At 40.6% G+C, this 18,169-nt stretch overlaps 1 protein-coding gene across 4 annotated transcripts in view; it reads right to left on the reverse strand.

Annotated features, from left to right (window-relative positions):
• CDH18 (cadherin 18) overlaps positions 1 to 18,169 on the reverse strand; it is a 450,368-nt gene that overhangs the window by 33,012 nt on the left and 399,187 nt on the right. For all 4 annotated transcript variants that reach the window (XM_029053976.2, XM_007655498.3, XM_007655499.3 and 1 more), the window contains 2 exons: positions 12,764 to 13,017; positions 7,951 to 8,087 (listed from right to left, as the gene is read on the reverse strand). In XM_029053976.2, the coding sequence (XP_028909809.1) occupies positions 7,951 to 8,087; positions 12,764 to 13,017 (391 nt within the window). The remainder of the gene's footprint in view (positions 1 to 7,950; positions 8,088 to 12,763; positions 13,018 to 18,169) is intronic.

Genomic DNA, 18,169 nt, shown 5'->3' on the forward strand with positions numbered 1-18,169 from the left:
TTGTGCTCTCCCAAGTGATATGCACTCAGTAAGCACTCAAAATACCACTGACTGACTCAAGGTTATTTCCTATGGGAAACGCTACACTGTTTAACACTTTTTTCCCCTTAACTCTTCATTTCCATGGAGCCAATTAAGAGTATCAAATCAAAAGTTCCCGCAGTTCTTTTTACCTTGATTCTACAACTTCCTCTGCATTCTTCCGTGACATATTTTCCAAGTCATTTCACACCAAACCTTTGCTAAATTGACCTCATTTGTCACTCTCTTGGACTTCTTCTAAGTAGTCTTCTAAAAATCTACTCCTCCACTCATTACTCTATTCACATGCTGGTGGGATGATATGATCTATCAGAACCTTTTGAAAAGTCCTGTTTCATCAGTTACATCCATTCCCAATATCTAGAATGAGGCAACACGGTCCAGTGGATGGAGGTTGGGAGTCCAAAGGACCTGGGCTCTAACGCCAGCTCTGCCACTTGTCTGTTGTGTGACCTTGGCCAAGTCACTTCACTGGGCTTCAGGTGGCAGCAGGAGAGTGGCATTGCTCGGACTTGAACCCAGGTCTTCCGGATCCTGGACAGGCACCCTGCCACTTTGCCACACCCAGGAAATAGCCAGAAAACCTGGGATCTCTTGGAGGCACTGGAATCATAATTCCCAGGTAACTTGCTGATTCCCCTTATCCCCCGCCCATCATCCCACTGTAGCTCACTCTCTCCAACAGAGTCTTCTCTATGGACGGGTTGGACATATCTAAATGAGCAAAGACTTGAGACAAGAGTCACCATTGTTCACTTAATTTCCAGATCATCTGAGTTGTAAAGGCATCTTTGGGATGATGAAAGGAATGCCCATTTCTTCCATCTGTTCCGTAAACCAAAGTATAGCTAAGGGCACCATAGATCAATTGGAGACCGGGGGAAAAAAAAAAAAGGAGGTAGGAAAAAACCAGCAATAAAATGAATGGCACCTTAAAAAAGTGTTCCGCTATAGAAACAGAAGTTTGAATCGGGTCGAAGCTTTTACAGGACTGGATATTTAATTCTTGGGATACTCCCTAAATGAATAGCACCTCAAGATACTTGACTCAGTAATGAAAACATCTAAGAGGACAAAGGAATTTAAAATAAATCACACACGAAGCCACCACTAAACCATATGCTCCCCTATGGTTTATTTCTTTTAGAAGACATCAGCTGGAATGGCCTTAAGACAGAACACACGCTGGGGAACAATGACCAACTCAAAGTAAATGATCCTTCCTTCATTTTAGGCTACAGACTCCACACAGAGAGACAAAGACTCTCGAGAATAGTCCAGTGTGGCTTGATTATTATTGTTTCGATGCAATCCCGTCTATATGCTTGTAAAGGCTGAATTGCACATTTGGTCTTAGAAATGACGCGTATCTATGGTCATTTAATTAGACCAGTAACTTGGGCTTGAAATGAGTTACATCTCTATGAGTTCAGGACTCATCATTAATAAATCAAGGTGAAAGACATTTATTCCATGTTGTGACACCACCTTGGGCACTTAAACACAGATGACAAAACTCATTCCCAATATTAGCTCGTTTTCCAGTTTTTCAAATTTCGTATTTATTGAGAAACAGCACGGCCCAGTGGAAAGAGCAGAGGCCATGAAGTCAGTGGACCTGGATTTTAATCCCAGCTCTGCCACATACCTGCTGTGTGACTTTGGACAAGCTGCTTACCTTTTCTGTGCTTCAGTTCTCCCATCTGCAAAACTGGAATTCAATATCTTTTCTCTCTCCTACTGAGACTGTGGGCCTTATGTGGGATCTTATATCTACCCCAGTGCTCAGTTCAGTGCTTGGCACATACCATTTAAGAAATACCATTAAGAAATAGAGAAGCAGCGTGGCTCAGTAGAAAGAGCCCGGGCTTGGGAGTCAGAGGTCATGAGTTCGAATTCCAGCTCTGCCACTTGTCATCTGTGTGACTTTGGGCAAGTCACTTAACTTCTCTGTGCCTCAGTTACCTCATCTGTAAAAGGGGGATTAAATGAGAGCCTCACGTGGGACAACCCGATTACCCTGTATCTACCCCAGTGCTTAGAACAGTGCTCTGCACATAGTAAGCGCTTAACAAATACCAACATTATTATTATTATTACCATGATTACTATTATTAACAGTAATATTATAATTATTGACCCTCGTTCTCTTTATTCTCAATCCATACAAGGTCTCTTTTTTTATCGCTGCTACAAAACTCATGGCCCTGATCTGTTGCTCTGCTCTTCTTTCAATCTATCTACTTCATTTTATTACTTTCTGCCTGGGCTTTCTTTAAACTGCATTATTTTTACTTTTGTCATTACTAACTTCTGTTTTCCAGCCCTGAAACTGAATTTCCTAGATGCTAACTGGAGGACCATAATTCTTTTACGATATAATTAAATTTGTGATTTTCTTTCAATGGTTTACAGTGCACTATTTTAGTCCTGGATGGATAGTTTTATTTCTTTTACTTATGCCAAAGATCCAGGAAAGATATATAATTCTACTTCTGTGTCTTTTGAATTTTTATCATGCAAAATATTCTTGGATAGCAACACAAATTGAGGAAGCATGGATTTAGAAAGAGTCCCAATTTTGTGGCTAACAAATTTATTCTTTCTTAAATGTAGACCAGTATGAGATTTCTCACAGCAGAATTTGGGAAATGGTATCATCTCTTAAGCTTCTTGAGCTATAGCAAAAATATAGATAAAATGCATCTGATGATTCAAAAGTAAGGCAAACTCCAGCGCCAGGATTATTAAATTTATAGAACTAAATGCTAGTCTTATGTGATCACTTGAAGCTTACTTTTTCACTTCTTGAACTGTATTTTCTAGTAGTGTAAGCATTAAGGATTTTTACGATGAGGGAATTAATGTGAAGCAGTTTGCCTAGTATAAAGAGCATGGGGATGGGAGTCGGGGGATCTGGGTTCTTAACCCAGCTCTGCCATTTGTCTCCTGTTTGACCTTGGGAAAGTCACTTAAATTCCTGTGCCTCAGTTTTCTCAACTATAAAATGGGGATTCAATATCTCTTCAACTGTCTCCTTAGCCTCTGAGCCCTAAGCAGGACAAGGACTCTCTTGGACCTAGTGATCTTGCAGCTACCTCAGTGCTTAGTGCAGTGTTTGGTGTATTGTAGGCCTTTAACAAATACCATCATCATCATCATCATCAGTGACCCAGCAACGGCTTATTTCTCAATGGGAAATCGCTGCTTTAGTCATTTGTACTACCTTAACTCTCCATTTCACTCTGTAGAACTTCCACCATGCCGCTCAGGGGAAGATGCAACATCGTTGGAAGCAACTGACCCAGGACTTGGATCCTTTAATCATGGATTCAGGATTTTTAGGTCAAAGGTTGGGCACAGAAAAAATTATTACGATTATTACTGCATTTGTTAAGCACTTACGATTTGTCAAGCGCTGTTCTAAGAGATGATGTAGATAGAGGTTTATCAGTTTGGACACGATCCCTGTCCCACTTGCGTTAAACTGTTTCAGTAGGAGGGAGGACAGGTTTTGAATGCCCAATTTATAGATGAGGAACTGAGGTCCAAAGAGGTTGAGTGACTTTGCTCAAGGTTACACAGTAAGCAATTGGCAGAGCCAGGATTAGAATCCAGGTCCGTACTCTTTCCATTAAGCCATACTGCCTCTCCACTGTGGCTTGTCATCAACTATCGATTATACGTGTTTAGACCTATACCTGTGCATACAGTGGGGAGGGAGAAAAGGAAAGAGGGGGAAACAAGGATTTCTGCTGAGTTTTTCTGGATACAACCTCTAAAGCGATAGGTCTGGGAGAAGGAAATATCAGGATCGGCTTGATGAGAATGACTCTGTGTGAAGGAACTACGTGCTGCCCTGCAGAAAACTCCCCCTTCCTACATCCAAAACCCACATTTTGATAACAACTCATATATAGAGAAGCAGCGTAGCCTAGTGGATAGTGTCTGCTAGGTGATCTTGGGAAAGTCACTTAACTTCTCTGGGCCCCAGTTACCTCATCTGTAAAATGGAGATTGAGACTGTGAGTTCCACGTGGGACTTGGACTGTGTCCAACCTGATCACTTTGCATCTACCCCAGTGCTTAGAACAACAGATACCATAAAAAGGTATGGTAAAAGTAGAATAAGCATACTAAAATACATTATATAAGAAAATTATAGAAATTTAATAAAATTTGAAATATAAGCTAAGATTTATACTTATCAAAGTCTACATTGAGGATTTTGAGCAAGGTAAGAAGAGCTGGAAAACTAAAGATTCCAAAACAAGTATCCTTGTATGTTTCCGAGTATATAGGAGAAATGTCAGAGTGTCTGCATCAGCACCTCAATAATCTTACTGAGAGGCATTGTGGCTGTGGATAGACCTTGGGCCTGGGAGTCAGCAGGACCCAGCTTCTACACTCTGCTCTACCACTTGTCTGCTGGGTGACCTTGGGCAAACCACTCCACTTCTCTGTGCCTCAGTGACCCCCTCCGTAAAACGGCGATTAAGAATCTCAGCCCCGTGTGTAACAGGGACTATGTCCAACCTGTCTAGCTTGTCTACCCCAGTGCTTAATACTAATAATTACAATAATTATGGTGTTTAAGTGCTTACTATGTGCCAGGCACTGAACTGAGCTGTGGGATAGATACAAGTAAATTAGGTTGGACACAGTCCCTGTCTTACATGGGGCTCAAAGTCTCAAACCCCATTTTATATATGAGGTAACTGAGGCACAGAAAAGTGAAGTAACTTGCCCAAGATCACAGAGCAGACAAGTGGGGAAGCTGGGATTAAACCCACGACCTTCTGACTTCCAGGACCGTGCTCTATCCACTATGAAATGTTGCTTCGCAGGAAACACCCTTAATATAGTGTCTTGCACATGGTATGTGCTTAGCAAATACGATTAAAAAAAGTCTCCTTAACATTAGTCATGATCTCAAGGTTCTAAATTCTATAATCTTAGCACATGACTTTCAGTTGAATTTTATTTTCCAAGATATTCATATCTGGGGGTCTCAGTCTTCTATCTTCAGTCCTCTATTTATGTTCCCCAAGTGACTTTAAAATTTTAATTAAAACTCATTCTTTATATATACCTGTTTATGATTAGGACTAAATTATATTTTAACACATGCTACAGTAAACTATTTTGTATAGATTACGTAAAACTCTAAGCTGCCAGTGTCTGTGTGTTTTATGTTGGACAATAAAAACCAAGGTTTTACTATTTACTCTATAATTTTACTTAGTACAAACACATTAACTTGATCTCCCGAAGTAGGTACTCTATAACAATAAAAATCAATTATCTGTCCTTATAGGAATATTTCAAATATGTATTTATGTATATTTATATAATTTTATCTATGGATTTAAGTCGTGGCATTTATGTGAAATGCATGCATAAAACAAAATTTCTCTGGTTTCTGTTCTACATGATAAATTCATACATACTGAATATGGTATACAAGTGACCACATATACCATTTCCCTTTCAAATAACTGTGATAACTTAAGGCAGATGAAACATCCATAATCTGCAAAGGATCTCAAACCTCATTTCAGAATTCTTACTTCTTTTACCAAGCAAACCTTTTCAAAAACTGCTAACCATACCAAAATTGATTGAATTTCATCCTTCATTTCCGTGGGTGTTTCTGCAATTGTAGGCAGGGATCAAGTCTACCAACTGTACCACATTGTACTCTCTCAGGAAATTAGTGCAAAGGAACCCTCTTTGCTGAATGAATATCACTGATTGAACGACTGAATGACTATCCTTCTGGAATAAACACCCCTCCACACATACGCCTCATGGCATCTCTTGGAACATTAAACTTGATAGAGTCAAATAAACCTCCTTATTCTCCCTCCTAAAACCCAACCTCTCCCTAATATTCCTAAAGCAGTTGGTGCACAATCCACCTCCTTTTCTCCAAAGTGGGAATATCCATGTCACAGAGACAGTACTGAAGTTGATGGTGACCTAAAAGAAAACCAGAATTTAAGAGAGGAGGAGAAGCAAAGTTGTTTTTTTTTTTCTTCTCACTCGATCTCTCTCTCACTGTCTCTTTCTATTTATCTCTCCCTGTTTCTCATTATCTTTCTGTCTCTCTTTTTACATCCTTTGTCTCTTTCTCTGTGTCTCTCTAGGTCACGTGCTCTCTGTCTCTCCCCCTTCTCTATCTCTCCTCTTTTTCTTTGCATTTGTCTCCCTCTACCCCTGTCTCTCAATCTCTATTACCTTTTCTCTATCTTTTCCTATTTCTACTAATCCCTAAACTTTCTTCAGTGTCTTTAAACCCCAAATAACTGCCCACCCCTTAGTTAGAGTCTGCACTAGTACTATTTCTGTAACTTTTTATTCTGTCTTCATGCAGACGATAGAAAGTCTTCCCTCCACTTTCTTGGAAGACAGTCCAAATGAAGCTTTGCCATCCAAAGCTTCACAGTCTTGATCTGGGACTCCTAAGGACATTTTTAGTGATTTAGTGAAAACAGAAGAGGACTGGGAGCCAGGAACCTTGGATTTGGTGCTCAGCTCTTCAACTGACTTGCTGTGTGACTTTGGGAAAATTACTAGATCTCTCTGTGTTGCAGTTACCTCCTTCATGGAATGGGGATAAGATCTCTTTTTCCTTACTGCCCAGTGTCCCTTCCTGCCTTATGAGGGGCAGGAGCTGTGTCAGATTTAATTATCTTGGAATCCAGGCCAAAGCTTATCATAATGCTTGGATATGTACAAGTACATGTATGTACATGTAAGCCCTTAATGAATAGCATACTAAATGAATAATAGTAACGTTGGTATTTGTTAAACACTTACTATGTGCAGAGCACTGTTCTAAGCGCTGGTGGAGATTCAGGGTAGTCAGGTTGTCCCACCTGAGGCTCACAGTTATAAAATAGAGCTTAGACAGATACACTCCTCCAGTGGAATACAAAGCTAGCAAGAATGGGTTCTTTCCAATCCCTTCTCTTCTGCTTAAACTCATGCTGTTATTTTGACCTAGGAACCTTATGAATGATGTGACTGGTCTGTGTTATTACTCTACAGCAAAGGGTGGCTTTCTTCTGGCAGGACACAGAAGGAACCCCTCACTAGACAGTCATTTATTAATTCAATCATATTTTTTGAGCACTTACGGCTTGCAGAGCACAGTACTAAGCGCTTGGAAAGTACAGTTCAGCAATACAGAAAGACAATCCCTGCCCACACTGGGCTACATTTTAATGAGATGTACATCCCCTTGATTCTATTTATTGCTATTGTTTTTGTTTGTCTCTCCCCCAATTAGACTCTAAGCCTGTCAATGGGCAGGGATTGTCTCTATCTGTTGCCGATTTGTACATGCCAAGCCCTTAGTACAGTGAGAAGCAGCGTGGCTCAGTGGAAAGAGCACGGGCTTTGGAGTCAGAGGTCATGGGTTCAAATCCCAGCTCGGCCACTTGTCAGCTGTGTGACTTTGGGCAAGTCACTTAACTTCTCGGTGCCTCAGTTCCCTCATCTGTAAAATGGGGATGAAGACTGTGAGCCCCACGTGGGACAACCTGATTCCCCTGTGTCTACCCCAGCGTTTAGAACAGTGCTCGGCACATAGTAAGCACTTAACACATACCAACATTATTATTATTATTACAGTGCTGTGCACATAGTAAGCGCTCAATAAATACTATTGAATGAATGAATGAATACATTCATTCAATCAATCCATTCATCAGTGGTATTTGTTAAGTGCCTACTATAGTTCTTGGGAGAGTACGATCCAACAGCATTAGCAGACACATTCCCTGTCTATAATGAATTTACAGTCAGTTTAGTTATTTCTAAATTTGGGAGAAAATCAATCCTGAGTGCTCGGCCTATTGGGAGTTACTCTTCTAAAGAGATTGTTCAAAATCCATGATTTACCTTTTTCGGAAGCAGCAACGGTGATGTTGTGCCACGGTGTTTCTTCCCGGTCAAGGACCTTTGTTGTCCTAATGGTGCCAGTGTTGGCATCGATGCTGAAATATCTATCTTCTTTTGGATTGTGGTCTATGAAATACCTGCAGAGGAATTGGAAGGATTATTAAGGGTGAAATGCACGCCATGGCTGCAATAACCATCGAGGAATAGAGAGGTTCAATGTGAAATCCACAAAGTCTCCATGGTGTAAAAATAACCACTATGGAGAGGATTTCAAAGCTAAGTTCCCTTCTACTGACATTATACTTGTCTCCTAAATACAATTTCTTTTAGTAATATGAGGATCGATTTCCCAGGGAGGACATGAGTCTAACTCTTTCTAAAGAATAGACGGGAGAAATCTCTCTCAGTCTTCCCTATCCAGATTACTCATGGGTGAACAATCTGTCCACTGTTTGTAGGTGGTAAATTCTTGGTTTCATCTAACAGTTGTATTTCTTGAGCTCCTAGCACACACTGAGCACTAGGCTAGAGCTTATGACAATGAACTGAACCATGAATAATACTGTGAACTCATCTTGGCTCCGGCACTTTCTGCGGAGTGACCAGACCTTGAGCAAGTCACTTAATATCTCTGTGTCTGTTACCTCATCTGCAAAATGGGATTAATACTGTGAGCCCCACCTAGGACACGGACTGTGTCCACTCTGATTAGCTTGTACCTACCCCAGGGTTTAGAGCAATGCCTGGAAGAGAGGAAGCACTTAGCAAATGCCATAAAAACAAGCAGCAGAAGATACCATGTGCCTAGTGGAAAGAGTCTGGGAGTCATACGTCCTGGCTTCGAACTACAGATTCACCGCTTGCTTGTTGTGTGACCTTGGACAAGTCATTTCACTTTTCGGGGCCTCAGTTTCTTCCTCTGTAAAATGTGGATGAAATACCTATCCTTCCAACTCCTTCGACTGTGACCCTCAATAATAATCGTTATTGCTACTATTATTATATAGGAGATTAAGGTACAGTGAGGAGGTTGGTGTTGGACCTTGGCATCCCCAGGTGACCCCATGGACCTCTCAGTCAATCACATTTGCTGAGCGCTTAATAATAGTAGTAATGATAATTATGGTATTTGGTAAGTAGTTACTATGTACCAAGCACTGTTTTAAGTGATGGAGTAGATACAAGGTAGTCAGGTTGTTCCACATGGATCTCACAATCTTAATACCCATTTTACATATGAGGTAACTGAGGCACAGAGAAGTTAAGTGGCTTGTCCCAGGTCACACAGAAGGCAAGTGGCAGAGCCAGGAACTTAGGAGTTGTCCCTGCTTAGATCCTGGGAGTATCCAAGGTCAATCAATAAAACAGTCCTTTATGAAACCCTAACTATGTGCTGAGCACTGTACTCAGAGCTCTGGAGAGACAGCTCTCTGTCATTAAATGTAAACTTATATTTATCCCTAAGGACTGATGTTTACCATATTTTCTGAGAAGTAGATGGTGGTTTAATTTAGTAATTTATCAATAACTATGATTGAGCACTTACTATGTGCAGAGCACTCTACTAAGTGCTTGGGAGAGTACAATACAACAATAAACAGACACATTCCCTCAAGGAAAGCATTCCTCCTCATACTATCAAAAAAAGGTGGGAATCAGAGCTATTTGCTTCAGCGGGAGAGGAATTTCCTTTGAGATTCCTGGAGGAATTTCATTTGAGAAGGGACTTTCTGAGAAGAGATGTACACGCACACTACAGCAAAAGACAGGAGGCATTTGCACCCCCTGAGGACTCTTTGTTGGACTAGGAACTAAGGGTAAGAATCTAGGTGGGAAGCATTTGGATTTCTTTGGCTTTAAAAAGCCCAAGATTTGGCTGTACAAGTGTGGGAACACCAGATTATACTGGGATGGTGGACGTGCCATGTGGGGCCAGTGGGTCTTTTTAATAAAGAGTATCTGTTTTGGGGGTTTTGGGGGGTTTTTAGGTAGGGTTTCTTTCTGGTGGTGGTGGTGTGTGTGTGTTTGTGTGTGCTTAAATGGTATTTGTTTAATGGCACTTCCTCTATGTCAGGCACTGTACTGAGAATTAGGATAGATATAAGCTAATCAGTTTGGACACATTCATGTTCCACATGGGGCTCAAAACTTAGTCTCCATTTCACAGATGAGATAATTATGGCATAGACAATAAATTACTTGCCCAAGGTCACACAGCAGATGAGTTGGGCATGACTTGGGATTAGAACCCAAGTCCTTCTGAATCCCAGGCCTGTGCTCTAACCAATGGATTGACTGATTTCTCTGCCAAGGCGAGGGCAGGAATGGGAAAGCCAAGAGTTCAAACACCAGCATATGGTGTCCTGCAGCAACAAGAGCCCTTCCATTTCTGTCACTGTGGTTCCAGACACCACTACAATAATGATGATGATAATGATGATAATAATAATAATAATAGTGACAACTTGAAGCACTTGTTATGTGCCAAGCACTGTACCAAGTGCTGTGGAAGATACAAAAGAAGCAGATCTGTCACTGTCCCTGAACCTCAAGGGGTTCACAGTCTAAGGAGGAATGATAACAGGTATTTTATCCCAGTTTTACCATGAGGAAACAGAGGCACAGATAACTTAAGTGACTTGCCCAAGGTCAGACAACAGGTATGGGGCAGGAATTGAACCCAGATTCTGAATCCCAGGTCCATGGTCTTCCCCTAGGCCACAATGAGTTTCTTACAAGTCACCGACAGTACCACTGTTTTCCCACTACGGTCTGAGTGTTTTGAGTGGTTAAGACTGTCAGCGAGACATGGCCTGTGTCCAACCCAGGAATCCTCTATCTACCTCACTGCTTAGAACAATGTCCGGCACATAGTCAGCACTTAACAAATACCATAAAAAAACAAAACAAGCAAACAAAAAAACAGTAGAAAAGGAGGAAGAGGATGAGGACAAGGGCAAAGATGAAGACGAGAATGAGGATGAGGATGTGGAGAAGGAAGAGGATGACGAGAATGAGGACAAGATGGAGATGGAGAAGAATTCTGATACTTTCAGGACTTATCAGGTGCCACGCACTGAACTAAGAGCTAGGGTGGAGATAAGAAAATCCAGTTGGAGGCAGCCTTTGTCACTGGAGACTCACGGTCCAGAGAAGAGGGAGAATGGATGTCTTATCTTCACCTCACTATGTACAGGTGAAGAGCTGGTTCATGAACCCATACACCAATCAATTCCCTGAGCTAGACAGAACCAAACTGAAAAATATCCTGGAAAATATGAGATGAGGAGTACCCATTCATAGCTTTGAACATTTCGTCTATTGTATATGCTCACTGAGATTCATACACCAGAAGGAGCTTTGAGAGGAAACACATCCAAAACCCTCATCCCTCCTCCAGCTTTTAACTTTTTCACTGTGAAATCAAGGACTTGTGGGCAAAAATTCCAGGATGGGAGAAGAGAAAGGCCTTCTAGTCTGAACCCAGAGACCCCATGTTATCCTGGAGCCTCTCACAATCCTGTGACTGTCTGAATGTTCATACAAATGTTCTAATGTTCAGACCAAACATCTAGGGCCAAATTCATCCAACCAATTTTCTAAGAAGATCCAGTCTCAGTAAAGATAATTGGAAAACACACAGAACTACCATGGATCAAGTTGAAATTACTCATCATTTGTGTAAATCCGAAACTTCGGTTTTCTTCCTATTCAGCTCAGAAAGAATTAAGGATTATGGATTTCACGTAGTTTAGTGACATTTTATGCTATCTAAAACTGCTCCTTAATAAAAATCAGTAACTTCACAGCCATTCTCCTAGAGACTTGATTGCGCTGAAAATAAAAACCCTGTCCTTTATTTGCATGACGGACAGTCACAGATTTAAAGTGTGGGAGGTGGCGCAATTTTTGAAACACTGCTCACAATAAAAGTTATTTGTCTAAGTTTTACTGACTGTGATCAATAGGTGAGGTGGCATTTAATCAATACAGAACTCTGGGGATAACTCCACAGCTTGGTCCAACCCCCAGATAAGAAACAGTCACCCGACGACAATCCATCTAAGGTTCATTAAAGGGTTTAAGGTTCCCCTGGATGACTTTGAGGATTTAATTTATTTCACCACGCTTCCTCAGAAAGAATCGTAAACCATAAGGGCCATTTCTCCCCCTAGGAAGTCGTATATTACACTTAATAAAATAAGCATGTGTATTTTTACAGTGGAAGAAATCGAGTAACGTTCTTTCCGAGTTTGCTGTCTCCCAGGAACATCCAATTCTCAGCTACAGGAACCAACTCTCTGTGTGAACAAATCAATTGTTCCTCTGATAATTAACTGTGGTAATGATAATGAAGGGCCTACTCTGTGCAGAGCACTGTTTTAAGTGACAGGAAAAGATAACACCAGTAAAAATCTACTCCCTCCTACCTTGACCGTGAGCCTCTTGTGAGACAGGGATTATGTCCAACTTGATTATCTTGATCTGTCCCAGTCCTTAGTTCAGGGCTTCGCACATAGTAAGCATTTGACAAATACCATGAAAAACACAGGTCTCTCAAATTCAAATAAACGCTTTAAAATATGTATGTTAATCATGTGGTCCATTCAGTAATCTACCATGGCAAAATATCAACACACTCATTTTCTTCCTAATCAAACCTAAGTGATGTATACTTGGCAGTATGTGGTTAGTGTCACATGAATTGAAATAAAAACTGGGCAAAGAAAATGCCAAGTTTTCAAATTAAGACAAGAAGACTCTGACCCAAGAAGTGTTTACAACTCTGAGGTTGAACTTTGATCTCCCATACCTCACTAAGCTGTTAGCGCTGTCCGGATCATGAGCAGTCACCGTGCCAACCACAGTCCCGATCTTGGCATTCTCGTAGACCTCCATGATGTAGGAGGGTTTGGTGAAGAGAGGGGGCTCGTCCACATCCCCAACAATGATCTTCAGCATCGTCACATCTTTAAAGGGTCCCAGGTGCGAAAAGCGGAAATCGAGATGGGTGTTGGCTCCTTCTATGTTGAGAATGTAAGATTTTTTCTTCTCATAATTAAGTGGCTGTGGGATCCAAGAACAACACAAATGTCAAATATGATCAGACAGACCTTTGGGCCAAACTCTCTTTCCTTACATTATGAAACTGTAAATCTGATGGCCAATTATTTCCTTTTTTTTTTTGGCAACACTGACATTTTCAGTATTATCAATATCCTTTCTGATAAGACCTGAGTAATATTAAGTTGTAATGTAGTAAGTGTGGAATTCACATTCCGTGTGAATCCTACAGTGTCTAATTAATTTACTTTAGCATCCATCCCCACTCCAGACTATAAGCTCCTGTGGATAGGGATTGTGTCTATCAACTCTATTGTACTCTTCCTAGTGTCTAATATAATGCTTGGCACACAGTAGGTGTGAAATAAACACTACTGATTGATGATGAGACCGATGTGAAGCTCACAGGCCCGTCCTCTCATGATTGCCCTGGGGTGCCCATTCGGGAACATTTCTCCCAGTCTCCACTCAAACCTCTGACATAAACATTAAATTTTAATATCAATTATTTTAGGTTCCAACTGGAAATAGCTGCCTTTGTTTTGCCCAGGGACTTTGCCCTTACTCTGTTCCATGACTTGAAGCATGACATGGGAAAACACCTCAGAAATCTGGAGTGTCCACAAGTAATTTCAGCCCTTGCTCCAGAAAAATCCAACACAAAAATTTTCAGGAACCGTGTTTGAGCAATCGATTAAATCAATGCCAAAAGTGACATGTGGAAACCAAGTTTTTCATGCCTCAAAATAGGGAAAATAATGAAACGTTCTTTGGGGAGATGGATGAATGGATGAAACCAAAAACAAATTGTATCAAATTCTGATAATATATTGACATTTACTCGGTGAGTTAACAAAACATTTTAAAACTACTTTTGGGAGACCTCTGGATCAGAAGTTTTTGTTTTATTTGTCTAATGTCTAGCATTCCTCGCCTAAGAAAATATAAGTATCCAAAGGCAATATTTATGTTCCCCTGCTATTATGGTGGAATTATCACTTTTAAACCCTTTTCTCAGTATACTTTTAAAACAATGTGCTTACATTCAGTTAGATATTATGTGAAGATGGAATCCAGATCACTGAGAGGGAGTTTAAACTGTACATTCATCTTAAATTTTGGATTCCTCAATTGCTGCCTATTACTCGTAGTAATTACTTTTACATCCCATTACTTTTTCAATCGCACAAAATAATTCTTGCCTCCCTTAATATTTACTCGGTTCATGCATCTGGAGTCTATTATCATCTTCCTTATCGGTCATCACTCAGTCGGCTGTTCATTTTCAGAATGTTTTATCTGCCTTATAAAACAGCTCTGCTATGTTTAAATAAATTATAATCCATCTCAAGAGGTAAAGATCTTGAAATAAATATTTTAAAAGAGAATTAGGGAAGATTCTTGATTCTATGCCTATCTCCCCGCCTAACCAGTAAGCTCTGGGTGGACAGGCAACGTGTCTTGTGCGTCTCTTGTAACTTCCCAGTGAACAAATCCATTCACTCAATCAATCATATTTACAGAACACTGTACTAAATGCTTGGGAGAGTACCATATAACAGTTGGCATTCACATTCCTGCCCACAAAAAGCTTACAATCCTGCAGCGCTACTACTATTATTCCTGCCATCACTGTTACTTCTACTACTTATCATCCTATTATTCTTCTACAAATTGCCTTTTTTTGCAATTTGCGCTCTTTGTCTTCCCCTTTATATCGTAAGCACTTCAAGTGAGGGATGCCATAACTTCATTAATTCATTCAATCGTATTTATTGAGCCCTCACTGTACAAAGAGTACAGAACAACGATAAACATATAGATTCTTTGCCCACAAAGAGCTTAAAGTGTAGACGGGGGAGATAGAGAACAATACAAATAAATAAATTACAGATATGTAGATAAGTGCTGTGGAGCTGGGAGGGGGGAAGAACAAAGGGAGAAAGTCAGGGCGACGCAGAAGGGATTGGGAGAAGGGAAAAAGGGAGCTTAGTCTGAGAAGGCCTCTCGGAGAAGACGTGCCAATCAATAAGACTTTGAAAAAGAGGAGACTAAGATCCTGATCCTTGGATGCTCTGGGTGACCTAAACACTGCTCCTCGGCATTTTAGTTTTTTTCTTTTTTAATGGTATTTGTTAAGGGTTTGCTATGTGTCAAACACTGTTCTAAGCACGGGGGTAAATACATGTTAATTAGCTCAGACACCGCCCATGTCCCATATGGGGTTCACAGTCTAAGAAGGAGGGAAAACAAGTATCCCCATTTTACAAGGCATAGAGAAGTGTAGTGACTTTTCCGAGGTCACCCAGCAAGCAACTGGCAGACCCAGGATTAGAACCCAGTTCCTTCTGACTCGCAGGCCTGTGCTCTCTCCACCAGGCCGTGCTCTTTCTCCCATCTGGGGGAAGAGCTTGGAGAAGTATCCTGGAGATGTCTGAAGCCGCCCCATTCTCCCGTGGCCATGCTGAACCCTGACCACACAATTAGTTCTGCTTCCCAGTAACCAAGGGTGCCTATGCCTAAAAGTGTGACTGTCTGACTGGATAGGCAAATCAACTCTGGATGCTTGCACACAGAAGCCATAGTCAAGGTCTGGTGTCCTTATTCTCCCTATGTGAGGAAAAAGAAAATTAAGGTGAAAAAAGGTAATAATAATAATAATAGTGGTATTTGTTATGTGCTTTCTCTGCATCAACAACTGTTCTAAGCAATGGGGTTGATGCAAGAGCATCAGATCCCACATGATGCTCATACTGTAAGTAGGAAGGAGAACATGTATTGAATCCCCTCTATAGATGAGGGAACTGAGGTCCAGATAAGTTAATAATTAATAATAATAACATGGTATATACTATATGATACAGTAAGCACTTACTATAAGCCGAGCACTGTTCTAAGCCTTGGGATAGATACAGGTTAATGAGGTTGGACATAGTCCCTGTCCCACGTGGGGCTCACAGTCTCAATCCCCACTTTACAGATGAGGTAACTGAGGTCCAGAGAAGTGACTTGCCTAAGGTCACACAGAAGACAAGTGGCGGGGTTGGAATTAGAGCCCATGTCTCCCAGGGCTGTACCCCTTCTACTGGGCTACGTTGTTTCTCAAGGTAAGCATCTTGCCCCTCAAACTCACACAACAGGACAGTGGAGGGTAACTGGACTCAGGCACCTTGAGTCCTCCAATTGCATACATTTGGAAATAACGAGCCTTTAGAAGACTAGAAGGTTATCAGGCTGGCCACAACTTCAAAAATCCAGGTTCATGGTTAACATGACTTGGAGTAGAATCCATCCCAGCCAAGCATTTCTCGTTACATTAATAAGAGAATCCTAAGTTATCAGGGTATATTTGGACCAAACCAGACTGTGTCAAAGTGAATTCAAACTTGGCAATTTTCTGATGGGGCAGTGATACGGAAAGGTATTTACAGGGACTCTTGCTGGCTGATTTATAGAGCAGCACTGATTCTGATCTCTGTAGAGATTAGCCGTTCTGCCTTGCCGAGCAAGGTGAATTGCTGCAGCGATTAAACATGGAATGGGAGTTTTAAAGACTGTCTTATCCCCCTCCCTTCCTGTTTCCTGAATCGGTAGGTTGAAGGTTGAAATTCTCTCAGGTGCAATGTACATTAATGGATCTTCCCCATTTACAGCGGGACTACTCTACAACTGCTAAATGTCAATGCAATTTACAGGTGCCAAGATGGCTGGTTATAAAAGTCAGAGAGGGGGCTGTCCACAAAAGCATGGCAACTCACAACATAGTGACTCTCTGTGGAAAACCAGAATGATAAAAGTGAAGTCCTTTAATTTGTTCTGCAATAGCAGAAATGTGTCAACACACCATTGCACTTCAAATGTCTGTTTTCAATGGGAGATTGTTTGGGACATATACCCCAAAATTGGAAAATTATCAGAAAATTCCAACTAAGAAAACCAAATATCTGAAGGTGGATTTCAAATTTAGATTTAATGTATGTATGATCTCTTTACTCTGCTTGCCTTTTTTGCTATTTCTGTTTATGATAGAGTATTGATATGAAGTACACGATGATCCCATGATGTGACCACATTAGATGACTGTCACTTTTTTAAAAGAAGTGGAAATACTTGAAAATAAGTTTAACGCTAAAGTCATAATCATTTCAATAAATTTATGCATTTCAAGAAATAAGGTAGAAATTCAGTTTTCTCCCTTTTAAGCCTCCCAGTGTGTGGTATTTATTATATAAAAGTGATTCAGTAGAAAACCTGCATGGTGCCCAGAGTAAGTTTTTGGTTCCAATGAAATATACAATTATGTGAATGTTGAAAAAGTCCCTACTATTTAATCTTGCTGTTAATCCAGTGGCTCACTCATACTCAAGACATCAGTGAAAACTGATGTATGGAATAAGGTTGGGCAGCAGTTGAACATAATAATAATTATGGTATTTGTTAAGCTTCTTACTACGTGTGTGACAAGCAGTGGGATAGAGACAAAATTATTAGGTAGGTTGTACACAGTTCCAGTCTCACATAGGGTTTTCAGGTTAAGTAGGAGGGAGTAAAACTTAATTCCCCATTTTACAGAGGAGAAAACTGCCTTGGGATGGGTGATGCCTGAAATGCTCTTCACTTGATTTTTTTGTAATTGGATAAGATGGTAGGCAAAGGAAAGTGAACATGATAGTTTTTTACTTAGTTAAAAAAATAATGTTTTTAATACCTATACTTGCAACTCTACACTGCTCTGCCCAGCGTACGTGCTCCATGAATACTGTTGATATATACATTGATTTTACTACCACTCTCCCTACCTTCAAAACCCTTAAAATCTCCTTTCTACAAAAGGCCTTCCCTGTCTAAGCCCTCTTTTCCCCTACTTCCCTTCCCTTTTGTATCATCTATGTGCTTGGATCTTGAACCTTCTAGGAATTGGATACATGTCACTTTTGCAGATCATCCTTATATTCAGTCATTTCCTCTATCTGTAATTTATTTTAATGCCTGTTCCCCTTCCAGACGATAAACTCCTTGGGATCGGAGATGATGTTTACCAACTCTATTGTACTCTCCCAAGTGCTTAATACAGTAAGTGCTCAAAAACATACCATTGATTGCAAACACTTCTCATTCCACTAACAACTTCATAGAGCCTAAGTGTACTTCTTCT

The sequence above is a fragment of the Ornithorhynchus anatinus genome, chromosome X3, assembly GCF_004115215.2.
Source record: "Ornithorhynchus anatinus isolate Pmale09 chromosome X3, mOrnAna1.pri.v4, whole genome shotgun sequence".
NCBI lineage: Eukaryota > Metazoa > Chordata > Mammalia > Monotremata > Ornithorhynchidae > Ornithorhynchus > Ornithorhynchus anatinus.